Source organism: Vitis riparia, chromosome 10 (genome assembly GCF_004353265.1).
Source record: "Vitis riparia cultivar Riparia Gloire de Montpellier isolate 1030 chromosome 10, EGFV_Vit.rip_1.0, whole genome shotgun sequence".
NCBI classification, from domain to species: Eukaryota; Viridiplantae; Streptophyta; class Magnoliopsida; order Vitales; family Vitaceae; genus Vitis; species Vitis riparia.
Genome location: NC_048440.1, coordinates 17,439,966 through 17,452,341, shown reverse-complemented (window position 1 = coordinate 17,452,341; position 12,376 = coordinate 17,439,966). Strand labels below are relative to the sequence as shown.

Sequence of the window (12,376 nt, the reverse complement as noted above, 5' to 3'; positions counted from 1 at the left end):
CCCTCATCTAGAAATGCTGATGGGTTGCCCCCTCCTGTTTTCTTTTGGCATTTCAGCTACCTTGATTACAGGTAACAGGGTTTTAGAAAACCAGGCATTGTAGGTTTTCACTGAGCTGTGCCACTGTGAATTAAATTTTAGTAATGGCATTAGGGGAAATACGAATCTACATTTGATCACCTCATTTATTTGTTAGTTTCTCAAGAGGCCATTTTATTTTTTATTTTCCCTTTGTTCCTTCACCCTGGGATCGTATAAGAATGACGGGAGATAAATACCATCTATTTATTATTTATTACCTCAATATTACAACATCATACTTTTAATCCATCTATATCTTACTATTGATAATATCTTGAATTTACCCGATATTAGTTGGTGTCTATCAATGATTTAAAATCGGACCGCATCGGCCAATTCAACCGGTCAAACCGTCGATCGGACCCAGGTTTGGTTCGGGTTCAACTTTTGAGTCGGAAAGAGCTTCAGACCGGCATGGAACTGGATGAATCGATGGTTGAATCGACAAATCGGACGAAACCAAAACGGTTCAGTTCAATTGAGAATTTGGGTTTTTGGGGAGGTCAGCACTTTGAGGCTTGGATCCCATTGAGAGTCCTAAAGACTTGACCACGGAAGTTCCTCGGTTATAAAATAAATAAATAAATAAATGTATTATATTGAATTGGATATAAATTGATTGTTAACTCGTAACCCATTTAATCCATTAACACATTATGGTATTTAAATATATATATATATATATATATATATATATATATATAATATATATATATATATATATATATATATATATATATTATTGTTTCAACTTTCCAATTTTAATTTTTTAAAACTTAAAATTAAAGGGATCATTTGATTTTAACAATAATCTTTATAATGAAATTTATAAATTTTTATTTAGTTATTTAATTTTTTTAATTTTATGATAATTATAATTGTAAAGATATAAAATTGGTAAACAAATTAGATGGATTGGGCAATCAAACCCAAACACTAAGTCCAGTCGCTGTTACAAATCTAATAAAAAATCCATTTGGAAACCGAGTCCTATTTCCAATATAGGCCCGACCCAACGCAATTTCTGTCTCGCGCAGTCGCTCTCTCACCGTAGGTGAAGAATCTGCAACCCTAGATCAAAGACGAAGAAAATGGAAAACCAACAGTCTGGGCAAAAAGAAATATCACCAGCAGAAGCAGTTCTTCTCGGAGCCCTAAGTCCTGGAGTCAACGTCCGTAATTCCTCAGCTGAATCTCTGATTGGAATTTTTTTTTTTCCTGTAATTTTCTTTAAAAAGTTGTGATATGTTGATGTTTAAATTTCAGGGTCCAACATGGACTACGCTAAAAACAACGTTTTTGATGCTGGGTCTGAGTCTGGCTGTTATGCTTGGTTTAGCATTCTCTTCTAGTGATTCCGCTTTAACACTTCATGTGATTTTCCTTGTTCTCATCACAGCAAGCCTCTTCTTGCTTCTTAGCTGGTACATTAACTCTTCCTCACATTCTGTGATTTTCGACTTATTTATTTGCATACTCGTCAATTGAACTTCGTTTATTCTATATAGACTAACTCTGGATGAATTGTTGTTTCTGGTGATGGTAGAAGAGGTTCTGTTCATGCATAGAAATTTGGAATTGGAATCATCGGAAATTTGGTTTGGAAAACATCAACTTAGTATAATGAGAAATTTGAGAATGAATTTGAGTAGAGAAATCAATGTTTGTTAGAAAAAAGAGAAAGAAATGTTTCTAGATCACAGTGATGTGCAACAATTTGGAAATCCTCACTGTATTTCTGGCTCATATGCAATTCAGGAATAACTTGGGAAAGTTTGAAATATAATGTATATCTTTGCTACTTGAATAAATGGGGATAAGTTGGATAATTTAAGCATTTGTTTTTAAATTTTTTACAAACAAAAATTCTTGAAATATTTTGTTTTTAACTTTAGAATAACATTGTGTGGTCTTATGTTTTGGGTTTTGTTTTGTGTGAAATTGGCTATGGCAAGGTATCATGATGCTATTCTGCTAATTTGGGTCTGGCTGTCCTTTCTCATACCCTTCTGTGCAGTGTGTTGCTATACTTCCCTTTTGGCATATTTGATTCACGGCTGTTAGATTCAGGTGCATAATTGTTTCCATAAAGGAAATCTCAGATAGTTGGGATGAGCACTGCTGATTCTGATTTTGCATCTTAGGTTTTATTTTCTAGAAGATGTGGATTTAATCAGACTTAAGTTAGTTTATGCTTATATCTCTGTGGTATGTTGTGGCTATGCTTGAGTTTCTGCAGAACTGCTGTTGGTGAAAGGATATATGTTCAAGAATTGATTTCATTATGGGGAATATGCAAGTTCTTGTTTGTAAATGTTACTTATCCAAATCTATGTACAGTGACACTTACACATGTTTCAATATGAGGTATGCTATGTTTGGTTTCTAGAAAATTCAAGAGAAAATGTGAGGGAAAGAATTTAAAAAGGAAAGTAGAAGGAAAAAAAAAAGTAAAGAAAAATAAAAAATAAATTTAAGTCAATAAATTATTTTATATGTTCTTTCAAACTCATTTCACTTATTTTATTTCTTTTATGTAAACATTAAATAATTTAAAAATTCATATGTTTGTAACTAATTTAATTTTATTTTATTTTCATCTATATTTTCTATGATACAACCAAACATAAAAAAATAATTTCTTAGCTTTTTTCTTTTATTTCCTCATACTTTCCTAGAAACAAGCATAATGGTAGTGTCTGACATAGCAAAAGTTTAAACTATGGAATTGTTCTGTCAAATACACGGTTGGAAGTGTTGGCTGAGACTGGTGTGATATGAATGAGTCTTATCCATCTCGGCCATGGCCCCAATGAATCTGAAACATGAGTGGCTAACGAGATGACCTGCAGTTTCCATTGTGTGACTCTGCTTCAATGAAATGGGAGAAAAAAAACCAGAGACTAACTTGGATATGAATCTAGGCTAACTCACAAAACTACTTGGAATCACAACAATGCAACTTTGAGCCAATGAAAATTGTTGGGAAAAAAAAAAAGAACAAGAAGAAGAAATCTTTGCATTTCTCATAAATTCCTCACATCAGTCAAGAAAAAAATGTCTTGATTCATGACTTGCAACAAGAAATTCAAAATAACTTATTTTCAAACAATTATTGACTTGTTATTAATCACATGTTTATCATTATTTTCATTTTTATTTAAAAAAATAAAAAATAATGCTTATTTAGCTAGCCTTAATTTCATTATGTTTTTTAATTCTTATTAGTATCATAAACTAATTCACTTGCATGCTTTTATAACTATTTAAACAATATTACATGTGAAAGATGTTTTTTAAATTAGTTTGTTCAATCTATCCAATTATAATCATTTTTTTTTTGAAAATTTTTATTGTTTAGTTTTTATTTTATTTTATTTTATATTTTTTGAGCTTTTTAACTTGCATGTTGTGTGTATTCCCAGGCATGCATCCAAGATGCTTAGCNTTTCATTTGTATCATATGAAGTATGTCTACATGATTCCAAGCACTATTCTATTTTGGAGATTATGTATGTAACTAACTGTGCTCGTTTTCATTTGTAGTTGGCTGTATTGGCAACATATGTTGGTGATGAGTTCCTTGCTCTGTACCACTGTGTAAGAAGTTTAGCTGTTAAAGAACCTTTTCCCGATGCCTGGAAGAACCTCATTGTACTCTTTGAAGAGGTAATAATTTCTAATGTCAATGTTTTGTTGCTTATAATTGTTAGATTTTTCAGATTCATGTTGATTTTTGCTGTGTATCTTGGGGTCCTGAACTGCTTCCTATGCTCTTACAGAACAGGTTATCCAATCTGCAGTCCCTTTCAGAGGAGGCCCACTTTGATTTCTTAAAACCATCCGAGTCCTTTGAGATGATCCAATCACAATCAAGTGATGGTTCCTCAAATTGCAACATATCAAGTTCCACTGAAGAAGTCCATTCTGTGGAAACTGATTTATGGTCCCTTATTATTAGAATGATAAGTTTTTTCTTCATAAAATCCAGGTACTTATTCCAGAAGATTTTATTTCTATACAATCTTAACTTCTATTATGATACTTTACTTTGATTATAAGTTTTGCCCCCCGTTTGTTGCAAGAACGCTTCACATATGCCGGTTGATCTGGTCCTATACTGTCAATTCCAGTCATCTACTCTTGTTCACACTCAAAATTCATGTTTTTGTAACTTTGTCTAATTTTTATTGCAGTATGCTAGCATAGATGTACCTACCTTAAAATTTTTTAACTGTCTCACATTTTTCAATTTTTTTTCTTAATTCATATTGCACACAACACAAAATTTTCTAACTAAATGCTTTGTAAACTTGGCACATGACAATATTGAAGGGAATTAAACCTAATTCCCAACCTGTGAGAAACAAAAATAGAGAAAATACACGCCAAAGAAAAACAATCACACACACAATATAATATTTACGTGGTTCGGCAATTTGCCTACATCCACGGAGTTGCAGGGATATCACTATTATCAGGGAAGAATACATAGTACAACCACGGCGGCTACAATATTTTCTCTCTATATATAACATGACAACCACACCACACTAAAAAGCCCTAATTACAAAAGGTGGTTCCACAATGGGCTAGACGGGCCCAACAAACCTCAGTAAATCTCCCATTAAAAAGCCATGCAATATTATTTAGGTCGGGTTGCCAAACCGGATCAAACAAAACTAGACTCCACAAAGCCTGACAAATCTCCCACTTGGAGACTAGTTCAATCACCAACATCAAACCGCTATCCTCCAAGAAACAATCCCTCATCCTTGCAACTCATCCTCCTGTCCTTAAGCTAGAAGACCAGTTGAAGTTGTGCACAGCTTCAACTTCTCAATAGTGACACCCTTAGTCAATATGTCTGTCGGGTTCTTATCACAAATCTTCTCAAGTATTACCAGTTTATCTTCAACAAGGTAACGGATAAAGTGGTATTTTGTTTGTATATGCTTCGACTTTGAATGAAAAGCCGAATTTTTTGCAAGAAAAATTGCACTCTGACTGTCACTGTGTAGAATGCCCATCTCTTGCTTCTTACCCAATTCATCTAAGAAACCATGTAGTCAAATCATCTCCTTTCCAGCTTCAGTTGTTGCAACATACTCAGCTTTTATAGTAGAATGATATAACTGTACCACCTATAGTAAAAACAAACCCAGTAGTACTCTTTCTACTATCAATATCACCAGCAAAATCAGCATCTATATAACCCTGCAGTTTCAAACTTGCACCTGTGAAGCAAAGACATGTATCTAATGAACCCTTCAAATATCTTAAAATCCACTTGACTGCCTCCCAATGCTGCTTTTCAGGCCTACTCATGGATCTGCTCACAACTCCCACTACATGTGCAATGTCTGGCCTTATACACACCATAACATATATCAAGCTGCCAATAGCTGAGGCATAGGGCACCTTGCTCATATGGTCCCTTTCTTCTTCTGTCTTCAGTGACTGTTTTTTGCTTAGTTTGAAATGACTACCCAATGGTGTGCTCATTGGTTTAGCTTCATTCCTGTTGAACCTGCTGAGAACTTTCTTCACATACTTTGACTGTGAAAGCTTCAATGTACCATTAGCCTTGTCTCTAATGATTCTCATACCAAGGATTTGCTTTGCAGCTCCCAAATCCTTCATTGCAAACTGTTTGGACAATTGTTTATTCAGATTATTAATCTTCTCAATGTCAGACTCTACAATAAGCATATCATCCACATACAACAGTAATATGATGTAAGAATTGTCAAAAGATTTAACATAGCAACAGTGATCAACTTCACATCTCTTGAACCCAATTCTATGCATAAAACTGTCAAACTTCTTGTACCACTATCTAAGAGCTTGTTTAAGGCCATACAAGCTCTTTCTCAATTTGCAGACTAGATTCTCTTGTCCCTGAATAATGAACCCTTCTAGTTGAATCATGTAAAGGTCTTCCTCCAAGTCACCATGAAGGAATGCTGTCTTCACATCTAACTGCTCATGATGATAGTTTTCTGCAGCCACCATTCCCAGTGCAAGTTTGATTGTTGACATCTTCACAACTAGAGAAAATATCTCTGTGTAGTCAATGCCCTCCTTCTGCTGGAACCCTTTAACAACTAATCTGGTCTTGTAACGTTTGCTACCATCATGCGCATTCTTTATTTTGTATACCCACTTGTTGTGCAAAGCCTTCTTTCCTACTGGCAATTCAGTCAGCTCCCATGTCTGATTCCCCAACAAGGAATCCATCTCATCCTTCATGGCTAACTCTTACTTGCTTGAATTCTCATCTTGCAAGGCTTCATCATAACACTCTAGCTCACCACCATCAGTCAACAAGAGATAATTTAAAACAGGTGAATAACGTTGTGGAGGTCTAATGTTCCTGGAAGATCTGCGAACTTCAGCTATAGGTGTACATAGATCTACCTATGAATTTACATTCTCCTTATCTTCTTCACCCCCTTTTTGGACAAACTTTCAGTCAATTCATCTAAGTTGACAAACTCAAATTTTTTTTTATCTATCTCTGTAACATCTGACACTACAGTTGACTTGTCCTTGTACATAACCTGTTCATTAAATATCACATTTTTACTTCTGATGATTTTCCTGTTTTGTTCATCCCAAAACCTATAGCCAAATTTCTCATCACCGTAGCTAATGAAAAAACATATTTTTGACTTTGCATCAAATTTACTACGAGCATCAGAATCAATATGAATATAAGAAACACAACCAAAAACTTTTAAATGTGAAAACTTCACCTCTTTACAGCTCCAAACCTCCTTAGGAAGTCTGAACTCCATGGAAACTGATGGTCCTCGATTTATCAGGTAAGCTATAGTGCTAACATCATCAGTCCAAAAAGTTTTTGGTAGTCCAGCATGCAACTTCATACTTCTAGCACGCTTATTGAGAGTTCTGTTCATGCGCTCAGCCACACCATTCTGCTGTGGTGTCCCAGAAATGGTCTTCTCCATCCCAATTCCCTATGCAACATAATACTCACTGAACCCTCCATTTATGTACTCTCCTCCATTATCTGACCTCAAACATTTTACTTTCAAACCTGTTTCTGTCTCAACCATGGTCTTCCACTTCATAAAAGTTTCAAATACATCAGATTTATTTTTCAGAAAATAAACTCATACCTTTCTGCTTGAGTCATCAATAAAAGTGATGTCGTACCTTGAACCACCAAGGGATGCAACTGGAGAAGGCCCCCACAAATCAGTGTGTACTAGTTCCAATTTGTCAGCCTTCGGTGTCCTGCCAGTTTTCAAAAAACTCACATTTTTTTACAAGCAAGAAGTCATTTCCTAAGATGCAACTTTCACACATGTCAAAATCAATGGACTTCAATTCTGGTAGTTTTCATTTTGATAACAACATCTTCAATTCTTTCTCATTCATGTGACCAAGTTTGCGATGCCATAGGCTTGTATCAGTACTTGCATCAGCAACTGCAATTGTGTCTCTTGGACATGAGGTTATATACAGAGTACCGGTCTTCTTTCCACGAGCCAATATCCTAGTTCCCTTTGTAACCTTCCAAGTACCACCAACAAATAGTATTGCATGTCTTTCATCATCAAGTTTTCCAACAGAAATCAGATTCCTCCTCAGGTCAGGAATATGTCGAATCTTCTCCAGTAACCAAACAGACCCATTGGGCAACGATATTTGGACGTCTCCCAGACCCACAACATCCAAGGCTGAACCATCAGCCAAATACACCTTACCAAAATCACCTGCAACATAATTTTGTATAATTTCTCGGTGTGGAGTGGTATGAAATGAAGCTCTTGAATCCAAAACTCAATCATTAAGTGGACTGTCTACTGCAAGAAGTAATGCATCTTGTACCTCTTCTGTTACAGCATTAGCAGAATCATTTTCATTCTTCTTCTTAGGACTTTTGCATTGCCTTCTAAAGTGACCTGTTTTCCCATAGTTCCAGCATTGTACTTGTTGGCCTGATCTAGATTTGCTTCTGTTGCGATTAGAATTTTTGGATTTTGATCTACCCTGGTTTGAATTTTTGTCATTACCTCTACCTCTTGTATCAAGGTTTAGGGCAGAACCAGATCCTGAGGTTTCGCTTGCATCTCTTCGGCGAATCTTCTCAGCCAGAATTAAATCTTGTATGTCATTGTACTTGAGCTTTTCCTTTCCCATAGAATTGCTTACTGTCATCCTCATTACCTCCCAACTGTTTGGCAAAGAAGCCAAGACGATCAGAGCACGAATCTCATCATCAAAATCAATTTCTACAGACGACAATTGATTTGTGATTGTATCAAATTCATTTAGATGTTGTGCTACTGATGCATTCTCTGTCATCTTCAAATTGAACAATTTCTTCATCAGATGCACCTTATTGTTTGCGGACGACTTTTCATACATACCGGACAAAGCCTTCATCAGATCTGCTGTGGTCTTCTCCTTTACAACATTGTGTGCAACAGACCTAGACAGAGTTAACCTAATAACTCCTAGAACCTGTCTGTCAAAAAGCGCCCATTCCTCAGCCTTCATACTCTCAGGTTTTGTCCCCAAAAGAGGCAGATGTAATTTCCTCCCATAGAGATAATCTTCAATCTGCATCCTCCAATACACAAAGTCTGTGCCATCAAACTTTTCTATTCCAGACGTCTTTCCTGCTTCCTCTGCCATTGCTCCCACTCAAACCTAACCCTAAGCTCTAATACCAGTTGAAGGGAATTAAACCGAATTCCCAACCTATGAGAAACAAAAATAGAGAAAACACACGCCAAAGAAAAACAATCACACGCACAAGACGGTATTTACATGGTTCGGCAATTCGCCTACATCCACGAAGTTACAGGAATATCATTATTATCAGGGAAGAATACAGAGTACAACCACGACGACTATAATATTTTCTCTCTATATATAACACGACATCCACACCACACTAAAAAGCCCTAATTACAAAAGGTGATTCCACAATGGGCTAGACGGGCCCAACAAGCCTCAATAAATCTCCCATTAAAAAGTCATGCAATATTATTCGGGGCGGGTCGCCAAACCGGATCAAACAAAACTAGACTCCACAAAGCCCGACAAATATATGATCTCTTATTATTAGGCATGGGTCTGAAACTTCGGAAATACACATGTTTATAATGCCATGTCGTTAGAAAAATTATAAGATAGTGTCTTTGGTTAATATGGTTTTATTATTATAATGCAAAATGAGGGCATTTTGTCACTGAAACAATATTTAGACATGAGATCAAAGATCGTACTTAAGTTCTTTTATTGAGGTGATTGAATGTAGGGATACAACAAATCTCACTCAATTCCATGTAGTTAGACAATTGATTTGCTTCATAATGTAGACATGACTAAAATCATTCTAAGACTGTGAGGAAGCCATATACAGCAAGTGTGAAATTTAGTCTTCTGTATTCTTGGTGTTGCCAATTCCATATTTGTAGATCAGATGCTGGATTATTTAATGTCTGTAGTCAAAATTTTCTTTGTTCTGACCCCTGCTGCACATTTTTGGTGTAATGCAGTTTGGAGGATTTCCCTTCCACTTTTGCATCCACTATGAAAGAGTTGAAAAGGTTGATGGCACTGGATAATACAAAATTAAAAGCCACATTGGAGTCATATCAGCGTACAGATGCTGGGAGAACAGGTCCTTTTCGAGCCATCCAAGTTGTTTCTGTGCTCATCTTCATCATTGAAAACCTAACTAAAAGCCCAGAACAAAACGATCCAAAAACCAAAAATGATATGCAGCAACCTGCCTTGACACAGTTGGCATTGGCTGCTACATTCATTTGCATGGGTTGTTTTACTGATAGATGTTTGACGGGAAACCCTGTCAATGATTGCCCCATTTTACCGGCTGTGCTTGTATTTGTGGAGTGGCTGGTGGCCGTCCTTGATAAAGAGGAAATATTTGGAGCTGATGAAAAAAGCGAAAGTGCCATTTCGTACTTTTTTGGTGCATTTGTTGAGCTTCTGAATCAGCTTGATGATAAAAGGGGTAATGTCGAGTCTCCAGATTCTACTGCTCTGTGGGAAGACTATGAGCTGCGTGGCTTTGCACCAGTTGTTCATGCACATGAGTCATTAGATTTTGGTGCACATTGGGGAAACTTAAACAGTTATGAGAGTAGAAATGAATGTCGTGGTCAACGAATCACTCATGCAGCAATTAAGATTGCAAACGGATCCAGTGATTCTCGGAAGTGGATCATCTATGATGAGGTGGAAAGAAAATTCTACACCGGGGAGTCAAAAAAATCGCCCAATAGCAGAGGATCAGAATTGGTGGAGCCTTGCTCTGCTGTTGAAGTAGAACTGCCCTGTCAGCCTATTTGTGAAATCAACAAAGAATGCGAGCAACAGATACTTGGGGAAAATCAGAGCAGCCCTCAAGTGCATAGCAAATCTGTTGCTGTTGAAGAGGAAGAAGTTATTCTCTTCAAACCTATAACCAGATATAATTCAGCACCAGTTTGTACTTCTAGTACCGAAAATGATCTAATGTTTCCAGAAGACATAGGGGACCAAGCAGAACCTTCTGATGAATGTCTGCGCCGTGCCTCATCACTACTTATAGCACAGAACGAGGCTTATGGTGATCCGTTGACTTCCACTTCCACCATCACTAATTTCAGAAGCAAGAAGTCATTCGAGCCATTGGAGGCTCTTATCAAAGAATCAATGGTATGCCCATTTTCAGAAGGCCCTGTCTTTGCCAGGCCTCCCTCGCTTAGTTCTTGGGTCCTCAATAGAGGAAGTTTGAGCACTGAAAGAGAGAAAGGGACAAGTAATTTTAACAAGCATGGATTAGAGCCTGTTGAGGAAACTGTTGAGGAAACACTTTCTGCATCATTTATTGGTCTCTCCATGGATGAAACAAAGAATTCTGTCACTGCTTCTGAGCATGTCTCTCCAACCTTGCATTACTCTTCCCCTCCGTATATAGCTCCAATGCCGTCTGCCCCATTATTACCTGACGATGCTGTCTGGTTTAGTGGTGTCCCATCTAGTTTTCCTGAATGCAAGAGCCCAGGGGTCATTAACGAGACCGGTGACTTCATGGGTGCATCACCGCTAAGTGGGTACTCAAATTGGACTGCTACTCATGGGCCAGTTGATTACACTCCTAGTATTCCAGGCCTCATTTATGGACACTCACCATTACTTGGTGCGAGAAGCTCTCCTGAATGGTTTCACCACTACAACTACAACCAAAATTTTGAGCAGGCCAATATTCATATGCGGCCAGTTCAGTTCTCTGCAGCTGGGAACCTTGGGGACTTCCATGGTTATGATGCTTCCAGGTTTGATCTTTTTGATAGATGGGGAAACCCGTTGGCTTCCAACCCATTGATATACTTGGAGAGCCCACCATTGCATCCTGGGTCAACGCTTGTTTACGGTGTAGATGAACAAAGGAGAGAGAAGCTCTTTCATGGTTACCAAAGACCATTTCCATACGGGTATGGTGCTGCCACTGACCTAAGAGACGAACAGCAGCAGCTTCTGCAATATCTTAAAGAAAAAGAATTGCGACTGCCTCAGGATCCACAAGTGAGAGGTCCTACTTACATGGGGAATTGATATGAGAAAGGTTCGGTTATCAAAATCAAATGTTACGAGCACACATGTACATATGTTTGATCATGCCCTCTTGAGAGAAAAATTCTGCTGTTCATAATTATATGGATTTTCTTGTGAAAGCCCAAACGTGCTCTTTCTGATCTGGTATGGATCTTGTTCCCCTCTTAAATCAGAATGTAATGTATTGCAGAGCAGGCTTAGCCCCTCATCTAGAAATGCTGATGGGTTGCCCCCCTCCTGTTTTCTTTTGGCATTTCAGCTACCTTGATTACAGGTAACAGGGTTTTAGAAAACCAGGCATTGTAGGTTTTCACTGAGCTGTGCCACTGTGAATTAAATTTTAGTAATGGCATTAGGGGAAATACGAATCTACATTTGATCACCTCATTTATTTGTTAGTTTCTCAAGAGGCCATTTTATTTTTTATTTTCCCTTTGTTCCTTCACCCTGGGATCGTATAAGAATGACGGGAGATAAATACCATCTATTTATTATTTATTACCTCAATATTACAACATCATATTTTTAATCCATCTATATCTTACTATTGATAATATCTTGAATTTACCCGATATTAGTTGGTGTCTATCAATGATTTAAAAATCGGACCGCATCGGCCAGTTCAACCGGTCAAACCGTCGATCGGACCCAGGTTTGGTTCGGGTTCAACTTTTGAGTCAGAAAGAGCTTC

General features: G+C 37.2%; 1 protein-coding gene across 1 annotated transcript; it reads left to right on the top strand.

Annotated features, from left to right (window-relative positions):
* The first annotated feature begins 2,365 nt into the window (after positions 1-2,365).
* Positions 2,366-12,087, top strand: LOC117923158 (protein SMG7L-like). The gene is made up of 5 exons (XM_034841397.1): positions 2,366-2,448; positions 3,507-3,549; positions 3,628-3,750; positions 3,864-4,072; positions 9,621-12,087. The coding sequence occupies exons 1-5, from the start codon at positions 2,366-2,368 to the stop codon at positions 11,683-11,685; spliced, it is 2,523 nt and encodes an 840-aa protein (XP_034697288.1). The 3' UTR covers positions 11,686-12,087.
* Positions 12,088-12,376: the final 289 nt, after the last annotated feature.